Consider the following 23411-nt stretch of genomic DNA (forward strand, 5'->3'; position numbering starts at 1 on the left):
GGCAGTACAGTGGGCAGGTGACAGTGGACAGGTAGATGGCAGTACAGTGGGCAGGTGACAGTGGGCAGGTAGATGACAGTACAGTGGGCAGGTGACAGTAGGCAGGTGAAGGATAAGACAGTGGACAGGTAGATGCCAGTACAGCGGGCAGGTAGAGGACAGTTGGCTTATCTGAGCTTTTTCACTGACAGCAGCTGGAGAGCAGGTTGATGAGACTGAACAATACAGTAAACCAAAACAATGAGCTGAAAGACGCCGCTCTGTGGCGCTGAGTGAGAGCCCTGTGGGGGATAACCAGTGTGCTTCACTACAGACAGACTGTAATATTCATCATGAGAGGCTTCACAGTGTTCTAGCTTCCTGCAATAGAGAGGTCAGAGGTCACAGTTTGGCATTGCTGCTTTTGTCATTGTCTACATGAGTAGCACATGTTAATACACTTTATTCAAGCTTTAGGTTTAAACTACACTCTGCCACAAAGCAGCACCCTGACAGCTGGTAGGCACTTGCATCCTTCTCAAGAACCTTTTAGTGGAGTGTTGGTCTGAGTTGTGTTCTTCCCACTGCAGGCTGATCTCTTCCGCACAATCACGTACACCCCTCAATTTAGAAACACGGTCACACGTCTGTTTCTCTACGACTTCCCGTAGCTCAGTGACAACAATGTCCCGTGTACAGACGGGTTGGAGTATGTTTCTCAAACAAAGTGGCAAATAGAAGCAGCTATGTCACACGAATGCCCCATATCTAAGAGACAACGCTTTAAATGGAGCAGTTTCCGACAGCTCCTGTTATCAGAATCAGGTGTCAGGAATGCCAGTCCAATTCCCGGCATACCTACGTGTGTCCAGCTTGTGTATAAAAGAGCAGAGGCTTCTGGTGTGGACTCCAACATCCAAACAGCTACCAGGCAAAGAAGCCAAAGAGCATCCATCCTTTTAATCCGACTATTAGGAACTCACAGAGAAACATGTATCTGTCTTCCATTCCTCTCTTTGGCCTCCTCCTCATCCTAAAGCTACAGGTGTCCAGCATGAATCCCATCAGCACCGGTTTGACTGACACTGATATGGACATCTTAAAGGTGAGTCTTTAGAGGAGCGTTTCTGAAACTTGGGTTTGGAAAGTTGGCATTCTGGGGGACATGGGTCCTGGTGGAAATCTGAAGCAGCAAGACAAGGTGGCATTTTCATTTCTTTTATCGGATCTATCTTCAGTAATCCCACTCATAGACTGCATGAAGCTCATCACTCAACAGCAACATCCCGTATGGACCTCCAGGATCATATATGATTTAATGTGACTCTTTGATCACACATGTGGTAAATTAAGTTAAATTGGTGTCATATAGTTGTATCGTTACAACATTAACAATGTTTACTTGGAGCCTACGGTGAAGGAGAAGATCTCACAGGCTTCTTGTGGTCTTAAGATCTGCTCCTGATGCATCATGATGCTTAAAAGTGTGACCAGAAACTATTGACGGCCCATTCTCTAAATGTAAATCCACAATGCAAAAAGGAAATGTTTATTTTCAATATGCAAAATTGAACCGAACTTGTGAATGTTGCAGGTGCTCCTTCACAGACTAGAGGAGTCAGTTCTTGATGTCGACCAGGGAGTCTCTGCTGAGAGGAACAGTCTGGACAGCCTGGACATAGAGGAGGCAGCAGACAGACAGCAGCCCCAAACTGGACTGGATGAGGCAGCGATCAGGGAATTTCTCTCTGCAAAGAACCTGAAGAGCGTCCGCAATGACCCCAACAGGAAGTCGTCCGGCTGCTTCGGGCGCCGGATGGACAGAATAGGCTCCATGAGCTCTCTGGGCTGCAACACAGTGGGCAGATACAGTGAGTGACAGGAAACAGCTTTACCTTCTCATATCCTATCTTCATGTTTAGTGGACAATTTATATTGTTAATGGAATGAATCCAGAAATATAAACTGTCCTTATTAACAAAGTTGTTGCTTTTTTGTTCTCTTGTAGATCCAAAGTAAAGATGAAGTCTTACCACTGACACAGGAACTGCAAAGTCTCTACCATTTTTATTTAAACACTATTTATTTACTCTTATTTATTGATTATTGTTGGTGGCTTACAAGTTTTATTTATTTATAAAGGATGTAAGACTGTTCTGTATGTACTGAATGTTTTAATAAATGTTTACAACTGCACATCATTGAACCAAGTGTTGCTGAAGCATCAACACGCACACACACGCACACACACACACACACACACACACACACACACACACACACACACATGCATACACACAGACAAATACACACGCACACAAACACAGGCACACACATGTGCACACCTACACACACGCACATGCACACATACACACACACACTCACAGACACAGACACACACACATACGCACACCTACACAAACACACACACACATGCACAAGCACAGACATACACGCACAAAAACACACACACACACACACACACTACAGTTTTTCTTGATTGCTTTGATGCAGCGGTCAACTCAAACTCCACATTTTCAAAACAGTTAACACACAGGCTGAAACAGTGGCACTCATGGTCGAAATGACACATTTTGTTTGCAAAAGGCTCTAATCGTGCCAAAATTTAAAATATGCACCGAAAGCACATTTCGTCTTCAAACACCACAACTTGCAAACAAGTATATAAGCTCTTCCAATCAACCTTTACACAGTGGACGACAAAATACCAAATAGAGCACTCAGTGCGAATCAGTGCACCATTGTTTGTCATTGTAGAATCAGAATCAGAATCAGCTTTAATGGCTATGTACATTTACACATTCATGGAATTTGACGCCGGATAGCCAATTACTGTACATAACTTTCATGCTAGTGCCGTTTGTTGTCAAATGTGCCTTCTTGCAAAGAATTGGATCCAAAGAATTGGATCCAGATTGGATTAGAGTATAAGAAATTAAGGAAACAAAAATAAAATGTAAAGTATAAGAAATGCCACGATTGATACTCAGTCTCATCTGTCTTGACGATGGGGCCACATGCCCTCATCCACATCACATTCAATATCATCTCTTGCAATGCACGGAGGAAAAACATCTTCTTACATGCCTTATCCAACATTGACATTCCTCTCCACCTATTTCTTGGGCAGCAGCAGTCATTGCATTCAGCAAGGGCATCTGCTCATAGGGACGGTGATCATAAACCTTCCACCTCCAAGCACTGAAGAACTCCTCTATGGAATTCAAAAATGGGGAATATGCTGGAAGGAACTGCATCATCGTTTGAGGGGGTACTGCAAACCACTCATTGACAAGGCGAGTGTGGTGGAACGCCACATTGTCCCAGATAATGCCGAAGATTGGCATAACAGGCCTGAAGGTATCTTCTTGCTCGGACCCCTCTACCTCTTACTCTCACTCTCACTCTTACTCTCATCCTGAGACCTCTTCTATCCATGTTGGCAAAGAACAACCTGGACGTTGCACCTTTTATGTAAAGCCTGCAGACTGATTGCTGATTGAAGATTTGTGTGAAGGAGTGTCAAACAGGTGCTTCAGTGATTTCATACTGACGTAGGTACTTTCTAATAGTTAGGAACAGATGGTTTCTTTTTGGTTACTGTAGATAAAACAATGGAGTTTGGAAATGTGTCAATCCAATGAGAAAGGGTTAACAGATTTGCAAGAGGTGTCTTGTGCTCTGCTGAGACACTGACGATGAAAACCAAGTGGATCCCAGTTTCTTTAAGCAGCTCAAAGCAATCAAGAAAAACTGTAATACAGCAATTGTTATGCAATTGAAATGGCCTCCAGCGAAACACCAGATGGACACTTCTTACATTGAACATAGTTCAACAATGATGGCAGACACATATCCTCAGAACAGTCTCCAGCGTTGCATCTTGAGTAATAAGTTTGTCCCGCATATAAAGAATACTGTTTCTCTCATAATGAATGATAACCCTCAATCTGATGTGGTTTCTATCTTTTTAATGTAAATGAACTGAAAGCAACTCCAGGCTGCGGTGATTCTTTGGCACAGCCTCCAGTGAGCTTGTAGAAGCGGGGAAGCTGTGGGGTTTAGTGTCGCGTCAGTCACACCTTGCGGCTGACCGAACAGACCGGATGCTCCAGTAACACTTATGCACCTTTGTGTCTCACTTGTGATGTACATTCCCAGTAAGACACGCTCAGACAGCCATGACCCCACCAATAACAAAGATAATAAAGTTCACTCTCTTCACTGAGTCATGCCCCCGAATACTTTAGTCTAGTAAGTGGACCTTGAGTCATATATGAAACGGTTTCCACTGATTTCAGACGGTATGGAAATATCAAGAGCTCAGGGGGATGAGTGGTCGTCCCGTAACCACGAGGTAGGTTACGGGGTCGCTTCCTGGTCGGTCCCTGGTCTCCTCATAGTTCATATGTTGACGTGTACTTGAGATAGACGCTTAACCCCTCGTTGCTCCCCAGGCGCCTCACAGGGCAACCCACTGCTCCTTAATCAAGGATGGGTCAAATGCAGAGAAGAATTTCCCTAAGGTTGATAAATAAAGGATACATTATTATTAATGTCTCCTGGGACCTTTCAAATGGTTTTATATTTCTGTCAACATTCAATGTTTCGGGCTGTTATGTTGAAACCGCCCACAGACAGCTTCAATCCTACTGATGTTCTCCTCCCTGGAAGTTAATGTATGCCCTCAAGTACGCAGGACAGATCGTTTTCTTGACTTTAGTCATGGATGGCTAAGCAGTGGCTGAATCAGTTTTTACATCACTAACTAACTCTATCTCCCTTGATTATTTTGTCAATTTGAACTGTGACAAAAGCCTTTACTAATCTATAACAAAGAGGACCATGGGAACATAGGGGTGACCCTGTATCCATCTTTTCATCTCAATCGTTTTACTAAGAAAGAGAAGTAGCTTATTTTATAAAATATCAAACAATTGTTTTAATATGTTCCATCATCTACTCATAATTCATCTTTACTGGTCTACTGCCATTATTCCATTGAGCATCACTGATATGCTATTAAATAAACATCCAAACCTTGCCACCGAAAACCTCACAGACTCACCCATAACTCCAAACCAAACATCCAGACATTTCATGAGCTAAAGGATCAACAATGTTATTTACCGTGAATGACCCCTTAAATTGATGATGCCATTGGTTCCTTCCTCTCCCACGTAGCCCAGAAAGGAGCAGCGGTTTTAACCTACTATGGTATTTTTCAGGCTGATGAGTGTAGACAGTGTTAAGTGTAGACATGGCCAATGCTGCATTCCTGTCAATACACACCACGTCTGAGCTCAGAGTTCCAAGATGGCTCCTGAGGTCATGCCACTGCTGGCTGGTAAGCGTGATGATACACAGACACATATACTGCACACACACACAGACACATAGACACACACATACACACACACACACACACACACACACACACACACCTACCACCAAGCACCACTTGAAGGGACATCTGACCAGCTGCTTTATCATGCTGAGGTGTCAGAATGCACTTGAGGCGCGCTACAAAGCGACGAGCCACTGACACTGACTGTCTGTTGCGTGGTGAGGGTATGTGTGTGTGTATGTGTGTTGGCATGTATATAAAATGGTGCAGACAGGCTGCTGTATCAGTAGTAGCAGCAGAAGGATAACATGAGGACTGCGGTCCTGTGGGGCCTGCTGGCCCTGCTGTGTCAACACACTCTGGTTAGCAGCCACATACTGGGAAGGCCCTCTTCTAGCAGTGAGCTGGCTCAGATGAAGGTAGGAAACCGCTGCACACCTTTAGTCATCACAACTGTTTGTGTGAAAACTGCATTAAAGAGAGGGACTTTGTTGACAATTTTACAGTGAGGTGAGAATATGTTCCACAGGAGTGGTTGGGAGCTGTTGTGTTTATCCATGTGTCCAAAAACTCACACGCATCCTGTTAAAATGTTCTTACTTCATTTTAGTGGTTTCTGATCTCGCAGTTAGTTTGAGTTTTTTTTGCCTCTGACTGCAGGGCCGTAGCTTCCTCTGAGGACACTGAGGTCATGACCTCTTCTCAGTGCGGTACGGGATTAATAACTTCAACATTTCTCAAGTGTTTACAGACATGTTATATCCAATATTTTTTCTTCAATACTTTTCAGTTTGTATTTATTTATTGCAAGACAAAAGTCAAAAACTGCACAGGGGATAGAACCAGATAACGGGTTCAGAAGAGAGGGCGGGTTGGCAAACTTGCGGAAAGAAAAAAAAACAGAATAATTATAGTAGCACAGTTAATGATAAGATTAATAACAACAACAGTAATGATAATACTAATCATAAAGTCATGAAGAGGGCTGGCTGCACTTTTCTTATTCCAACCTTGTTCAGTCTTAAACTAAATATTCTGACATCTTTTCATAATTATTTAGCCAAATGAAATCAACTGGAAGACATTTGAGTAATAAGTATATCTTGTAGACAATTCTAGTTATTTATTCACAATTTAGCCTGACTCACAAAACAAACGGACTAATGGAAAAGGTCCTGAGCGTAACAAAAGATTATGTTTCACAAAAAGTTATTTGTTGTAATTCTTCTTTATGTGAACAATGAGACAATCTTTTCCTTTAAAATGTTTAATGCTTGTCATTTTAATCCTAGTTCCAAATTTCAAAGACATATTCTGACTTTTGTGCAAATTTATGCTGTTATCACTGAGGTTTTTTGTATAATGTGGAAAAATGTTGCACTACATATACTTATAGTCAATGTGGATTAGAATATTCAAATGTGTGATGTAAGTGAAGTTAGCTTAGATCTGTAGATATGCTTTCTACGTCATCATTTAAAAACATGGTACAACATTGTTTATTGAGAATAGGTTTAGTGCAGGCCCAGACTCAACGATCCCTGTGGTCCAAGGTAAGATCAGTTCTGAACCTGCTTGAGCCGCCTATCTGCTTGAGTCGGTCAACTCCAAGGTCTGAATGGTGTCATGGGGTTTGGCTTACTCCTATAAAAACCTTGAAACTATGAACTTCTACTTTTTTTTCAAACCATTCCTTTTCTAAAAATCTTTAACAACATCATCAACATTACCAGGACCAACAACACCCAAGACCAAGTTCTGGCCAATCCTTGTTCAGTAGAAGGCTGATGGTTTCCTGTACTGTGCTTGTCAACTATGACATGCAGAAACGTAACCAGAGTTTTGAGTGTAAACCCGTCTTCGACTCCTCCCACCAGGCATTGCTGCAGCGCTTTGAGGAGACTCTGGCGGAAGCGGCCCCGGAGGAAGACTCTGAAGCTGATTATGAAGGAACAAACCAGGAGCCTGAGAACAGCCAGGCCAGCAGGGGATGGAACCTGAACCAGGAAGGGAACCAAGAACCCTTGCTATCAGAAAAATCTCAATTACCAACCGAGGGCCACAGCAGGACTCTGAGTCAGAGGAGCCGTCTGCAGGACCTGCTGTTGACCGCCAGGAGACAGGCCTCCGGCTGCTTTGGAGCCAGGATGGATCGAATAGGAAATGCCAGCGGTCTGGGATGCAACAATGGAAGAGGTGAGACTGCAGCAGGAAATGAAATTCAGATTTTTATCATAAAGGCTAATGAACTTTTATTTTTAAAAAATGTTATCAGAATAATATAACCGGCACTCTCAGAGCAACAGCAAGTTAACATTCATACATATATAGTATATAAATCTGTTTTCTTTTTTTTCTAAAGAAGAAACATTTTAATTTGATCAGGGAACAACATAAACATTGTGTTCAGTAGTAAGGTCCATGTGAGGGGCAAGTCACTCCTTCTTTTGTCCATGTTCAGTGTGTTGCTTACCTTAAAGATGTATGTTAAAGACTAGCAATTGATTAACTTTATACAAGAGCAATAAGTGCTTTTCATGTTTTTTCAAGTTCAATTCAGTTTTTCTTCCTCAGTGAGAAAAGTCCAGTCTGTGTTGGCTTAAACAAGTGCACTGAACATCTCCTGATGTGTGGAAAGTTCTCTTCCTTGAGGGAAGAGTAAAGATCCAGAAGTGATACTGACTTAAAGTGCTCTGCCATATTGGGTCAGGAGCTTTGCGCATACGTGATTTTTTTGTGAGGCTGAGCGGCTCGCAGCAGCATTCGCTGGTCGCCGAAAACAGAAACTACATAACAATACGTGCTTTCACGTCAGGCTAAAGTCAGCAAGTCGTCAACACTTTCTGTCATTGAGGCTACAGAAGCGCGCACGCTCGTACATAAATTAACACACAGACATGAGCTAGATATTATCAAATTAGCAGTATGTGGTCTCTTACTGCAGCCTAGAGACTACTAACATGAAATATGTGTAAATACGATCTACACTTCATGACCAGTTGTTTATAACAAATCTTGTTCCTTTTTTGTGTGGTTTTCCCTTCAGGGTAGTCTGGCAGTTTCCTGAAACACAAGTTGGATTATAGTTTGATCTCCAACTGAGGACACAACCAAAGAGATTGCACACGTCTGATTTTGCATGAGTCACAGTTCAGCCGTGTGTGTATCTTGTATGTATTTCAGTTTGAAGTCACAAATGGGCTGCGTGTCAACGATGTAACGCATTGTATAGAGTACAATAAACTTGTGGAATATTAAAGCCCGAAAGAAGATGATTTAACTACTAATGTGCTGGGGTTAAGAACAAATAAATCAATAAACTCTTTTTTTCATATGAAGAATCCTGTTAGTTTTTTTCCCAGTTAACTAAAATCTCATTAAACACATACACTGACTTTGTGGTCACATTCCTGGTGTTAGTACATATCAAGTAACAAGTAAAGAAGAGAAGGCTAATAATGAAGCCTCAACACGAGTGTTCTTGACTCTTTACAGTGTTCTTCATTCAACATCTCTCACAAAAGCATGCTGGATAACCAGGAATAGAAAATGGATGGACGGAAGCTTATATCATCCAAATGCTTCTAACTTGCTGTCAAAGAGAGGAAGGAAGTGATTCACCCACTAACTATTGTTGTCTAAATACATTTGACAGGCAGCAGGCAGGAGATGTCATTGTTCTGTCCCGTTAGATTACGGAGATAATGGAGACCAATTAGACTCCGGTGGGGAAGCATTTCATCAGATGGCAGCAGCCAACCACACAGGTGCTCATGTGACCCGAGTGTCTGATGTTTTAAGTGCCTCTGGAAGCGTGCAGGACAGAACTGGACAAAGGCTTGAGGGGCTGCTGAACAGTTGGACCCAATGAGAAGGACGAGTGCAGCTTTTCTTTCCTGTGATCAGACTGAGAGCTGACGGTTCAGACGAAGTGGAAGACTTGAATCTGTGCTGTAGATATCTATCAAAGTGGTCCCCATGATTCATTCTCTAGCTGTACTACTGTTACGGTCACGCTATCTGGAGTAAGTCTGAACTTGAAAAAGATTGACAGAAATAATTGTACAATTGTCCACCACATTGCAAAAATATGCTCTAAAAAACACATTTTGAACAAAGCTGTACTTTACAAGACTAAACGTGTTGTGACTGGTATTTCTTTTTCATTTAACCTTCCAGCTGTGACTTATGACAGAGCACCCTAATGTGACGCTTTTCATATTCATTTTCATATTGTAATTATATTGCCAATCATAGGCATTTCATATTAATACATATCAAATTTTAGTCAACGACAACTTTTTCCCCCATGACATCTTTATTTCATGCCAAGTTTATTCCATAATGTAACTTTTCATGGGAGTGGGGTTTCTTTAGGCTGGTCACATGCCCTCTGTCTCTTTCTTAACTGCTACCATATGTAGTCAGTCAAAACAATGGTATTATCATGACTCATTTATAAAAATGTGTATGCTCCTCCATCAGTGTATGAATGTTAGTTAGTCATGATTGACAGGTGGTACCTTTATGGTAGTTCTTTCCATCATTGTGTGAATGTTAGTTGGACAGGTGGTACCTTCATGGTAGCTCTTTCCATCAGTGTGTAAATGGGTGCATGATGATGTCAATGTTAAAGAGCTTTGAGTGGTCAGAAGACTATAAAATAGAAATACAAGTACAGTCTATATCTCATGTTAGCTGCTGCTGGTTGCTGATTGAGCATGATTGTTTAGTCTTGTGCTCAGAAAAACACACACAATGTTATCATTGCATCAACACTATAATATGGCGTTTATTCTGCCATTGGTGTTCAGTCAGTGTCAGTCACTTCCAAAAACTTTGATCATAAAATTGATTGCTACAAAAACAGATGTTGCCATACAATATTGTCTGAACACAGTCCAAAACAGTTTGCCTGTCTCTCTACTCGGGCCCACTCGTGATTACTGGTAACTAAAGGTCTTGGCCTCAACTAAATCACCACCTATTGTTTAACATGCATATTACACAAATTAAAAAAAACTCCTACACGCTGCATCTTTTGGACCACAGAATAGAAAAAGACTCGACGTCGCCATCTGCCGTTCAATCTTATGTAGTGAAGAAACTCGGCTTCCATCTCCTTGTCCAACACTTGATGCAGCTATTGATAAAGTAGGTCTGTAGGTAATGCATCTACTTATCGGGACTTTTTTTCATTATAAACTGTCAAAAGATAGACATACATCCAACTGGCCATGGTTGAATTAATTTAAAATAAAAAGTAACCTAAACTTGTCTTGTTGGTACAGACTGCTTCTGTTTGTGTAATATCTACGGAACAACTTGGTACTTTGTTCTGCTTGTTCTGCAAGTTGTGAAGGCGAATAACGTTCATGTTTATGTTGGTGAATGTAATGTAATGTGTAACGAAAAGGACATGAACCTGGTCTTCATCAGGTTCACTATTAGGCACTTTATTAGAAGACAATATTAGAGTGATCAATGCTCTTTCATAAACTGGTAATATATAAATAAATATACATATAAATGTGTGCACATATAAATATATATATATATATATATATATTATTATTATTATTATTATTGAAAGACAAACATTTAGTTGAATATGAAACGAAGGTGCGCTCAGCCTCTCACAGTGAGAGGGAGCAAGGGGGCGGGGCTCTCACAGTGAGGGGGAGGGGCTCTCGGATGAATCTCCGCCCCAAAGTACAACCGGCTGGAGTTGGAAGTGAAGCTCGCGCTCCGTCTGCAGCGGGAGAGCGGGAGTTAGAAAGGAAGAGGAGGAGAGAGGAGGAGAGAGGGAAACACAACAGGAAAAGCCCGGAAAGAAGAGTTTCTCGGGGAAGCCTGTGCTTAAGAGCCACGTTCCTGGAGTAAGCAGTGCGGGAAAGCTCTCGCCTCTCTAGTGGGACCTGAGGTGAGCCACTGAGAGGAGCCACTGGAGCTGGGCAGCCAGCCACACCGCGTAATAACGCTGCTTGGATTCTATGATTCTATGTTCATATTAATACACTGGGCGATGACCTTCAGACAGCAGGTGAACATGGGGATTATCTGTCAAGGAGCCCCACGCAGGACCGGGGGCTCTCCGTGAAGACCCCGTTAGGGCTGCTTATCTACACGGCTCAGTGTTTTGGCATCTCCACAGTTAAGTAACTTATAGCTTACTGTCAAAAGAGATTGCACCGGGGTTCTAATGTAAATATAGGTCATAATGTAAGGAATGCAGACGACACATTGATTCCACATAAGACTATATGATGGAAGGCGACAACATTGCACTATAATGAACAAATCCGCCCACAATATGATACAAATGCATGACTAACTGGTGTGACAGCAGCAGGACAAACCCTTATGAGCTCTCCAGGTTGGTGAATGCACGTGACCTGCAGGTTTATGTCAAGGTGTGTCTTCTCCATATAATGTGTCACCAACAGACATCAGCTGGTCCTGCTCTAGGAAGACCTGACAGGAGTCTGCAGGAACCTGCAGGGCAAAGTCCACCGTGTCAACAGCGGATGGTTCCTGTATCCTGTCAGTCTGGCTCATGCAGACTCCTTTGGTTTACAGTTTAACTGAGAGCATTTCTTAATGACTGTCGTCTCACATGATCTCATACCTGTTCTCCATCACAATCCGTAAACCCTGCGAGAAACATGTTGCAATGGATATTACAATCCACAGTATCTTTATACATACATACAAGCATTCCATGTTTAAGTGGATTACAGTTGTTAATAATTGTGTCCTTAGTTTGGTGCAAAAGAAAAGGCCTTCAGGTCAATGTTCTCATGTTATCTGCGCATGAGATTATGAGATAGATATCTGATGTATTAGTTAAAATTATGGCACACAAACAAAGGTCAGGAGGTGGCCTAACTAGTGGAAAGTCCAGGGGTACACGACTGTCAGTGAGCATCGATGTGGTCAGTGAGTGTCTCAGTCGTGTCTTGAGCTGAAGACCGACCAGAGGAATGTGGCCCTTCTGAGATGAACCAGACTAAAGAGTCCACCGCCTCAGTACGCACCTCATGCTCACAAGCTTACAGGGACACTGGCAGCATGCTGATGTGTAACCGCTCCAATGTTGACTGTCACCAGCAAGCAGGTTACCAGGACATTCTTAGGATAACAGTCAGGAGTATTGATCCTGACATCACAACAACCCAGGCACCAGCCCTCTGAGAGATTGTGGAGCACTGTGGTGAACATATAGTACATTGTTAGATTGAGTCACAGTCTGACTGTCTGAAATCCCAATCTCATTTAGATTAATTTCAACTGGATTCATCATCTTTCAGTGATATATTGCAAAAGAACGTGCCGTCATGTTGTTTCTGTTTGCCGTAGGGCTTTAACTGTCCCAGTGGGAGTCAGTGGATCACTTAGTCTGGACAGTCAGAGGCTGTCTTGTCCTAACAGCTGACAGCAGAGCGCCCTCTCTCTGCTATTGTCCATTCAGCTGCCAGGCCCACGGCATCTTCTTTACTATTGAGGCTATTTTCCATACAGCCTGCTGAATTATTCATCTATCATTCAACAAGAGCTTGTTCTTCCCTGGGTCTTTTATGTGATGCTAATAAATAACACGACTTCGAGTAGGAAAAGGTCACTGTTCATGTTCTGATGAAGAGGTCCTGGCCTTATTCAAGACACATTTGTATGTCTGAATAGAACATCCTTTTGTGTCAAATTACCTACTTTTGAGAATTATGAAAAGCTATGCTCCCATGTTAAAGTGGCTTGCCATGTAGTTGAGTAACCGTGTGGGAAAGGACACGCCTGGATTTGCTGTAAAGGAATGTAACATGCTCAGGCAGAATGCAAGAAAATACAACTAGAACACAGGTTTCCCAAAACCTCTGCCCGTCATTACCAGCTGTGACGCGTGTGGCGAGAAATGTTTTCACCTTGTGAGAATGTGTGTGACTCATCATGGCAAAATGTCATCCTGGAAACTCCTACTGCAGCAGGGACCGCTACAGGAGAGCAAGGGAGTGCAGGGCTATGTGTCTGTCCACGAGATGCAGTCACCAAACTTTAATGTGTGTAGTTGAGATCAAAGGGAAGGTTTGAAGATGGGTGTGGTCAAAGCTTCTGGCTCTACTTGGATGATGTGACTCCATCCTCAGATGGCCTCTAGTGGTCTAGTTTCATGTGTGCCATGATACACTTGTGAGAGTAATCTAACTTTTACAAAGTTATGAAATCCTTCGGTCCATCTAATTATTTGTGTTCTATCATATTATTACTATCTATTTCACCTCATTTAAATTGTATGTTTTGCATATTATTTTTCAAAATCCATTTGGAAAAATTCCTTTTATTTCTTTGTATGATACTTCTTGAAGAGTTAATGACTTCTAGGGACTTATTTTCTGGCTATTGGACTCAAGGTACCACGAGCCAGAGTGAAGGGGTAGGAAGGGGTAGGTGGGTCATTATTATCTCTTACAGGCTGGTTATTAAGGTTCTCCAGTTCAAATTGCAGCGCAGGTCTCGCCAGCCAGTCGTGAAATCTAAAAAATGTGAAAACGGGTTTGATTGTATTTGTGACTTCATGTTTAATCAGTTACAGTCATGTCTAATCTAGAACTATACGGGTATGACAAGTGACAGCTGATCGTCATCAGTCTTTAACGAGGCGATCTGTGTGTTCTCAGGAGCTGATGTGACCTTTGAGAATGACTTCTCCACATCCACTTCTCTGCCATTCCTTGGGTGAGTCAGCATCAGATTAATCATTCAGATGTATGTGTTTGAATAATTTATGACATAGCTCTAATACAGTGAAGTTCAATCTTTAGCCTCTGTAACATCCTTTTCTAAGATCAATTTTTATTTGTATCTGATTGATTCATTCATTACTGGTCGGTCTGCCATTAAACCAGGCAACAATAACAGCCCGCTCCTCTAGTCTCATCCAAAACAGAATGATTCCCCCAAAAGTATGTTCAAAAAAAGAGGAGAGAGTGGTGACGGAAGTATGCCACTGCCAGAAGCAGAGTCTTCTTTTCATTACAAACTTTGCTGTTAAAAAAATTACTAGTTTATGTAATGTGTCAGTGTTTCCTCCTAGATTTCCAGCTCTTAGAGGGGTACTACATAATGGGACCTCACAGTACTACAAAGTAATACCTCACAGTACTACTAGTGACTCCATCTGTGCTTTTATAAATAATAGAAAAAAGAACATTGCAATCACTTTCAAGTAAACCAGATCGCTCCATCAGACAAGAACAAAAACAGTGCTATCATTTGTTAGAAAAATAAAAACAAAGTTATATCCGTGCAAAAATAACTTGTATTGATTTACTACCAAATAGCTTATTGTGGAAAACAATAAGCATTTTTTTTTTTGCAAAACCAAATAGAAGGAGTGCAGATGTGTAAGCATCAGGTTGTATCAGTCTTAGTTGCTGCAGGAGCTGCTTTCCTCAACAGGGTTGTAGATTTGATACAGCCGCTCTCAATTCATGCTCAATGTTGATCTTAGATCTATATTCTCATGATTGACGCAACAGCAGAAAAGACCTCACAGAGCTCTCATAAAGATCGGCTTTTGGCAAAATGCCAAGAATCGGTGTGTTGCGCAAGCGTAACCTATTAACGCTGTACAGTGAACATTTAATATCAGCATTTAAAATACTAATAGCTTAAAGCAGCAAATCCCATTGTGAAAAGCCTGCCTCTCACTGGCCCAATCTCCACCCTAAACCCTGAAGCCCTGAACCCTCAGGGACTTACTAATGTCACCTGCTAAGTGGTTGAGTGTGAGAGGCTATGAGGGCTTGAACTGGAGTAAATGTGAATGGGACAGCACTTTGCTGCAACATATCACGTGACTACATAAAAAAATATCGTGCACAATGGTGTGTTTATTTCATACTTTTTATTCACTGATTTGAACGTCTTCTTTACGAGATGAGAAGTCATTTTAAATGATCTATTTACTTGTTTTTGTCAAAATGTCTCCATTCTTCCATTGGGAACTGCTTGTTTAACAACACATTGCTATGAACTGTGGGTAATATTCCCTGAGGTAAAGTCGGCATCTAATGCTAATTTACGGAAAGGGTTCATGAAGAGGTCAAAAGTCCAATCCCACTCTCCACCCTTACGGACTCACGAACTTTGAGGCACGCTCCCGCGAAGTCCTTGAGGGTTTAGGGGTGTCCCATTGTCAAATTGTAGAGTGCCTGAGGGCTCTGTGGCAGACATTTTGAGCCCTTTATGAAACCTTTCCGTAAGTCAACATTAGATGCTGACTTTGTCTAAGGGAATTACCCACAATGCCTTGCAACGTTAGGTTAAACACGCAGTTTCCAATGGAAGAACGGGGACGTAAAAAAAGAAAGAAGGCCAGCAAAGAGGCATGTGGGCATTTAGACCGATAAAATACCTTTACACTACAACATTATGAATTAAAAATGGAACATAAAAAAATAGACGAATGCAAGCAGAATATATATATATATATATATATATATATATATATATATATATATATATATAGATATATATATATATATATATATATATATAGATATATATATATATATATATATATATATATATATATATATATATATATATATATATACATAGCCCTCAAAACACTGGATGATGTGACAGTTGGACAGAACTAAACCCTCACAGACTTCGCGGGAGCGCGCCTCAAAGTCGTGTGTCCGTAAGGGTGGAGATTGGGATTGCGATACAAAGAACAGAGTAGAGTTGTAAATGCGACCATGTAGAGACAGAAATGACAAGCTGTCGTGGAGATAAGATCAATAATATACGGCCGTTTAGTTTGTTTAATAAAAGAACAAGGTCTAGACCTGTTTAGAGGAAAGGGAACCTTTAATGACTTGTTGTGATCTGGGGCTGAGGGTTTCTTCGGGTGGTCGGGGCGCCCTCCCAATGTAATGGTAGGGGAAACACTGTGTGTGTTATGTGGGATGGAAGTTGTCTTTTCACTTCAGCACCAAGGTGCTGTCCACAGTACAACAGTACAACATTGAATTCACGCAGGTGCACATCAGGTGCACCTCATGCACCTAAACTCCAAACACACGCTCGTAATGGGTAAACTAAGCAGTCCAACTTTATATTTACAGTCACACTGACACACATCTGCTCTTGCTAAAATATTCCAGTTAGGAAGATAGCTTTGTCTGTTTGTGGCCACCTGGTGGCTGTATTGAAGCATAACACCCACAAGTTATCTTTGTGTTCAGCTGTTAGATCAGTGGACAACCCAAAGAGGCCTGTGGGCCCTTCCATGTGCCATGTATCTGTATAGCATGGAGCTCTTCAGTTATATAACTATTGATTGTGTTTATTACATTTTTACTATTTCAATGTTTTGGGGAGATTAGTGTTATTTGTCACGTGGCTTTATGAAAATACATAGTATTTATATCCTGAGGGAGTTGCCTGCATTGTCCAGCTGGTAACTCAGCCTTGTTGTTGCTTGGGTTTGTATCTCTAAGTTGTGGAGCAAATGAGAAATGACCGTAGAAGGGTAAGTGCTTAAATGCCATATGTTCAGAGCGTAATCTCTCCAGCACTAACAGCTCTCCTGTTCTCTCATATCAGCCACTAATACTGCTGCTCAGTGGAGCACTGCTCCACAATCTGTTCACCATACTGAACCAAGAGTTACTAAGATGACTACAAAGGCACATTGGAGTCAGTTGGATGGTGTGCTAACACTGGCTTATGCAGCTTACTGCTCTGCAGGCTAATTGGAAATTAATTTCAATTCCAATTCAGTTTGATTTATATAGCTGAAAATCACAAATTAAAATTTGCCTCAGACAGCTTTACAGTCTGTACACATAACATGCCTGTCCTAGGACCTCACATCGGATCAGGAAAAAACTCCCCCAAAAAATAGAGGAAACCCTTGCATTTGGAAAAAAAAGCGAGAACCCTTAAGGAGAGCAACAGAAAAAGATCCCTCTCCCCGGATGGACACAAGCAATAGATGTCATGTGTACAGAATGATCAACGTAACAGAATTACTGCACATTACATGACTATGAAATTATTCATATATTGAGTAGTAGGCATTGACCACGATCCAGATAGACACAATCCATGTCAGTAGAGGGAAGTAGAGAGAAGGGGCATCAGCAGGCAGGAGGCAGGAGGCAGGACTGGCTCCAGACAGCATGATCCACAAAATAAATGGCAAAGTACAAATCCTGGTCAGTTTACAGTATAAAGGTAAATCACATTTCATTAAAACAATATTGAAGACCTTATCTGGATAACATACCAAAGCTACAAAAAGAAAAGTTGTTTCAACAATGTTTTTATGCTACATAACTACAATGTTGGCAGTTCGATTCCAGCCTGGGACCCTATCCATGTAATATGCATGTATGCATGTAATACTTCCCTCTTTCTCTCCACTTCTTGTCTGTTTTCTCCATGTCAACTGTCCATCAGTGACATAAGCCACTTATGCCACTATTCTATATTCAATATTATTTTTGTCTTGCCCCTACAACTCTTTTCTCCCACTCTATCCCCCCTGAAGTTGTCCATTAGTTTGACTGGTTAGCATCGTTTCAGTTTCATAAACATATATACTCAGAGAGGCCAGGAGACTGGTGGATGACTCACTGATGGCCCGTTAAGTGTAAACCAAAGGTGTAGGCTGTAGGAGCAGTTCATGAATTCAATGTTGTCATAGTTATTGTGGCCATGTTTTATAGATGTTGCAAGATAGCTCAGTACTAAATAGATTAGTACTAAATCACCTGCTTCTTTCCTCAGTGTCTATATCTAATGGGGCGTCATGCATAGAGGAAGATGCGGATGAAGAGGACCAGGGGGAGGAGTTTGAGTTCGATGACATGGATGACATGGAACCTCCAGTGATGAGTTCCGGCTCTTTGATGAAAAGTGAGTGGAGCACCGACACGGTGTCAGACCTTTATGCCAAGACACACCGAGCACAGGAGACAGCAAGACAGAGCATGCATGGAACAAGCTGTCCTGGGCAGAAGGGCCACAACCCCTCACTGCACCAGCAGCACTGCTCAGGTAAGCACAGCAAGTACACAATAGGTATGGACATAATAAAATACGGGTTTATGTTTGTGGATGACATTGCTATTTCCTTTTTTTGCCAGATATGGAGGTCAGGGAGTCACCAGAAGGGTAAGTCATGATTGAATGAATTAGAGCCTGCTACACATGCAAAAGAACACATTTAACTGACCACACTAAAATCTTTAAGTAGACCAATGATCTTTGTAATTACAATTTTTTAATCAGTGTTGTTTGTAATATCTAGGGCCATGCCAAAACCTGTCCAATTAAGTCCTTTTAAATGTTGCCCAGTTCTGCAAGCCCACTGGCCGAAAAAATCAAATGGAATGAGTCAACGTTCTGATTTAGTGGATATGATGCAGTCTGACCACATAAACCTGTCAGGTTTTCCACCAAAACCACAAACCAGTTCAACTCCAGTGTGAAAAAACTAGAATGCAATGAACACGTTATCTAATTTAAAATTCTAGGAAAACGTCACCTCCCCTCAATCATTCTTATCATGTGATCAGACACAACTGGATATTTACTTCCACAGATGTCGTGCTAAGGGATTCACCAGTCTGTTGATTCCACTGTTTCTATGTTTCTATGTCTCTATTAAACGTACGTTTCCAGCTCAGCATGAAAGTTCATTCTGGAACCTTGGAAAATAAACTCCTTGAGGGAAAAAAAGGTTAAGGTCCTATCTTCATTCCAGAGCTTTTAAACTCCATTGCATGATCTTCAGCAACAGACGTAGACCGGGTCTCAACAGATCTAATATATTACCACCTATTATTATAATATTATTATTATTATTTTTTGGCAACCAGGCTTTTATCTATTTTGAGCTTCTGGATTACAGTTCATCGCCAAAATGGGAGACAAACCCCCTTGTGGACTGATGGTAGTATGTCATGTGATACTTAGGATTGATCTTTGACCTGCTATGACCTTCAGATTGATATGCTTGTTGCAGGCGTTCGACCTCCTCTGATCTGGGAGTGTCTGGAGAGTCAGAGAGCTTCTGTAAAGTGAGCAGTATTCATGAAGGTAAGAAATATGAGGAACCTTAGTATCTGATGAGATCCTGGTCTCATCAGATATTGACTTCTGCTTCCGGCTCACTGCTGGTCTGTGTCTATATGCTCGCCAAAGTGAGGATGTTTTTGTGTTTGATTGCATCCGGACAGCACAAGCATCACTTCGAACCAAGGAGTGGCTCAGTGTGGTCTCAGAGCTCACAGTGCGATTGCACAAAGGTACACAAAGGTGCCTGTATGTTAGCTCTGGTGGGTAGAAATATAGAGCCCCAGTCCTGTGCATACAGTCCTTACTCCAGCTCCAGCTAGCTGTTAGTGGCATTAGGACTAGCTCGCAGTCCTCTGTTCCTCCCCCTGTCCTGTATGAGTACTGTGTATGTGTGTGTTCACCCACAAACACAGAGCAATCTTTCTAGCATCTAAGTGGTGTGGCATCTAAGTATGGTTGTGCAGCAAGTTGTTAATTGTATTATGCCAGTCTCTACAGGTCACAGTCCTGCATATAAGAAACCTGCTCTTCAGAGGCTTCAGGTGTCGTCCAATTAAAATCAGTAATCATTCCTGAAGGAGGTGAACCTTTTATCGGGGAAGTGTACCAAAACTTTATAGAAATCACATGCAAGACAGCTGTGCCTTGTGTGAGTCAGTTGGGTGCTCCGTTAAAGACGAGCACAGATGAACTTGGATTGGGACACTCCCAAACACAAGGCCTCAGTTATTTTCATGTAAAAATATTTCGACTTAATTCTAACATTTGTTGGGGCGACTGTAGCTCAGTGGTCGAGCAGAGCGGTCCTTCAATCAGAAGTTTGCTGTTCACTCCAGCAGTCCATGTTCATGTGACACTTAAGCCTAAGTTGTGTGAACATTGACATGCAGTGTTAAAGTGTTTTGAGTGGTCGTAAGACTAGAAAAGATTTATACCAGTACAGTCCATTCACTGTACTGCATGTTTACAGTATTTACTGCTAGTGTTGAAATCAATGGTAATCAATGGCAACTGAATCTTAAATACACACTGCATGTTTTAGATGACATTGAACAAAACCTAAATATAAAGTGTATGTGTGTGTCATGTTCCTTTGACGCTGTTGAACCAGTGGTTTTATTGTTTTGCAGAAAATCCATCTACGACGGCAGAAGGTGGTCAGGACAAGTCTGGGAGTGCGATAAACAGGTGTAACACCCAGCAGGACACGGCCGAGACCAGGGTGTCCTCTTTAGACAGCCCACAGACTGAACATCACACAGCTGAGGTAGACGGACCCGCCGACCAGAGTCCAGAGATCTGTATTCCAGACCTTGTGGTCAGAGACCCAGAGGTCATCTATGACGATGTGCCCGCTGAGAGCCTTCAGCAGCCAGTGGAAGGTGAGTTTTCACATCATAGAAGTCCACACAGCAGTGAACATGGTGGAACTCTGACACCACCATGCAGTATTCAACACTGGACTACAGCTTTATACAGGCTGCCTGGAACAATAGAGGTTAAAGGTTCTCTACATTGAATTTAGATCGGCTGCCTCCACTCAGCTCTCAACATGGAAGCCGGTGGCTTGAAACTAACACTGCTGACAGCGCTTACAGTGGTAACCTGAGGGAAGCCAGAGGACTAACGAGTGGAGCACACCGGAGGCTCTCGTGCACAAAAAGCATGCACAGCTATGTAAAGAATATACAGAGAAGCTCTGATAAGAACACATAGAAGGAGAGGGATATTACTTTACTGTATCTTTTAAAATTAGAGATTTTAAATCATTTTGATGTTTCTCTGAACTTGTGCTTCTTTCATTCCCACTCTCTCCCTGATTGCCTGTTTCATTTCTGGTATATTTGATAGGGACAGTGCACAAAATCAAACTGGAGAGACAGAGGTGATCCCTAGACAGATGTTACAATGTTACCTTAGAAACTGAATACTATTCAGACATACCACACAGTCTCAAAAACAACACATTGGATCAAATAAATTAGATGATTATGTGAATAGAAACATTGACGTAAGACAAAATGATGCTGCATTGTTAGCCAGTAAAAACCATAGAGAGTATTAGTACCTTTGGTTCTGGGAGAAGTGAGCCCACTCCAGCAGTGAGCTTTAGGAAGAAGATAGCTAATCCAACTAATGCGGTGTTATATGGTCCTGACATACGCTAGTGTTTATCACTTCCAGTGTTATGAATGAAAGATTGCAACATTGACAGTGTCATTCTTGTCTGAGTTTTTCTATATGTCAAAATTCCCATTTAATAGTCATTTAGCAAACTATGTACGGTACATGGTTTGAAAACGATTCTTGCATAATATTGCTTTGAGACAAAATGATCATCTCTATCATATGAAACTGCACTTTATTTGGTCTGTTGGCTTCTATGTAGATGTTGATGACATCTACGAGGACATCCAGAGACCTGATCAGCGGGGCTCCAACGGCTGGAGCTCCAGTGAGTTTGAGAGTTATGATGAGCTGTCTGACAGCGAGACGGTTCCTCCAGCCCGCAGCAGCAGCAAGGTAACTTGTGAGATGTCTTTTCAATGTTGTTTTTTGAGCTCATTCTTAGCCAAACAGTGTATGAGTGTAAATAATGTACCTTATTATGTTCACATGCTACGGTTAGCAAACAGTTGCTTATTGACATACCTCAATTCAGTTTATTTTGTATAGCCCAAAATCTCAAATACACATTTGCCTCGAAGGACTTTACAATCTGTACACAGAGGACATCCCTGTCCCGGAACCTCACATCGGATCAGGAAAAGCTCCCTCAAATAAAGCGCAGAGGCTCCAGGGAAGAAGTAGAGTTAGGGGCTGATTACACCAGACGCTACTCTTAAAAACGCGTTGCAAGAAAAACCATTGTTTTTCTTGTGAGGTGCGTTTTTCTAGCATTGTTTTAATATATATATAAATATTCTCAACTTTTAAGCGCAAGGTGCGGAGTCGCACAACTCATCACTGTCACGCTGGGCCAAGGCAGCCAATCAGATCAAGCAAAAGGCGGCTTTATTTTTCCTGTTTGCGTGGTATGAACAGCAGGGAATTCAAAAGAAAATGGCAACCTCCGACGAGACGCTAATATTAGCGGTATTTAATTACGAAGAGCATTACAAGCATTCCTAGATGGAAACACTACTCTACTGATTAGAAGACGCTCAAACTGACTCCTGCTCAGCCGAAAGTACAACTGAAAGCACTCGTCATCTAGACACAATTTGCGGAATAGATGGTGGTATTCACCGTACTCTTTCCCTTTTTTCTTTTTCTTTTTTATCGTGAACCTCAAAATTTTTCTTTTTCCTCCTCATCCCACAACACAGCAAGGGCAAGAGTGCGACGTCTGCTTGAATCCATTTCGTAAATTAAGTTTTGTCGCCTGGTCGCGCGCGCAGGCCCGCTCCACAGGCTTGACAAAAACGTTTTTGTCAAGGCGTTTTTGAAGCGGCTGAGCTTTTAAAAGCCGCGTCTGGTGTAATGAGTCCCTTAGTTATGTGCATTGAAGAGGCAAGAATTTATCCAGAAGGAGAGAGAGAGAGAGAAGCTCAGTGCATCCCAAGATGTCTAGGTCTATAGCAGCATATCTAGGGGCTGGACCAGGGAAAACCTAAGCCAGCCCTAATTGTTAGCGCCTTCAAAGAGGAAAGTTTTAAGTCTCTTACTCTTAAATGAGGTGACTGTGTCTGCCCTCCAGACTGAAAGTGGAAGCTTATTCCACAGAACAGGAGCTTGATAACTGAAAGCGTTGGTTCCTACTTTTTAATACTCGAGGAACCACAAGCAGCTTACTAGTGGGGTAATATGGTGCTATGAGCTCTCTGGTGAGTTAATATGGTACTATGAGCTCTCTGGTGAGTTGATATGGTACAATAAGCTCTGTAGTGTGGTAATATGGTACTATAAGGTCTCTAGTAGATTAATATGGTAATATGAGCTCTCTAGTGGGGTAATATGTGTTTAACCAGTC

At 41.9% G+C, this 23411-nt stretch overlaps 3 protein-coding genes across 4 annotated transcripts in view; all 3 read left to right on the forward strand.

Annotated features, from left to right (window-relative positions):
- The first annotated feature begins 970 nt into the window (after window positions 1-970).
- On the forward strand, window positions 971-1858 carry nppb (natriuretic peptide B). Its single transcript, XM_068597139.1, has 2 exons — window positions 971-1084; window positions 1574-1858. The coding sequence occupies exons 1-2, from the start codon at window positions 971-973 to the stop codon at window positions 1856-1858; spliced, it is 399 nt and encodes a 132-aa protein (XP_068453240.1).
- A 3797-nt stretch (window positions 1859-5655) lies between these two features.
- On the forward strand, window positions 5656-8398 carry nppa (natriuretic peptide A). The gene is made up of 3 exons (XM_068597959.1): window positions 5656-5766; window positions 7225-7543; window positions 8394-8398. Exons 1-3 carry the CDS (start codon window positions 5656-5658, stop codon window positions 8396-8398), a joined length of 435 nt encoding a protein of 144 aa, XP_068454060.1.
- Window positions 8399-11135: 2737 nt separating this feature from the next.
- The window catches only part of LOC137800087 (rho guanine nucleotide exchange factor 10-like protein), a 32007-nt gene continuing 19731 nt past the window's right edge, over window positions 11136-23411 (forward strand). The window contains exons 1-8 of one of the 2 annotated variants that reach the window (XM_068597109.1): window positions 11164-11270; window positions 11384-11500; window positions 14020-14077; window positions 18146-18415; window positions 18505-18532; window positions 19386-19459; window positions 20569-20820; window positions 21828-21961. In XM_068597109.1, coding sequence (XP_068453210.1) covers window positions 14041-14077; window positions 18146-18415; window positions 18505-18532; window positions 19386-19459; window positions 20569-20820; window positions 21828-21961 — 795 coding nt within the window. In that variant the 5' untranslated portion in view covers window positions 11164-11270; window positions 11384-11500; window positions 14020-14040. Of the gene's footprint in view, window positions 11271-11383; window positions 11501-14019; window positions 14078-18145; window positions 18416-18504; window positions 18533-19385; window positions 19460-20568; window positions 20821-21827; window positions 21962-23411 lie in introns of both variants that reach the window. The other variant, XM_068597108.1, reaches the window with a different exon arrangement.

The sequence above is a fragment of the Clinocottus analis genome, unplaced genomic scaffold, assembly GCF_023055335.1.
Source record: "Clinocottus analis isolate CAN_PGR_092001 unplaced genomic scaffold, fCliAna1.0.p SCAF_4, whole genome shotgun sequence".
Lineage (NCBI taxonomy): Eukaryota > Metazoa > Chordata > Actinopteri > Perciformes > Cottidae > Clinocottus > Clinocottus analis.

Excerpts from the sequence above, each read along its gene's own strand:
- nppb (XM_068597139.1), top strand. The coding sequence starts at position 971 with ATGTATCTGTCTTCCATTCCTCTCTTTGGCCTCCTCCTCATCCTAAAG. Across the intron at positions 1,085-1,573 it reads CTGATATGGACATCTTAAAG|GTGCTCCTTCACAGACTAGA; the intron begins GTGAGTCTTTAG and ends TGAATGTTGCAG.
- nppa (XM_068597959.1), top strand. The coding sequence starts at position 5,656 with ATGAGGACTGCGGTCCTGTGGGGCCTGCTGGCCCTGCTGTGTCAACAC. Across the intron at positions 5,767-7,224 it reads GTGAGCTGGCTCAGATGAAG|GCATTGCTGCAGCGCTTTGA; the intron begins GTAGGAAACCGC and ends TCCTCCCACCAG.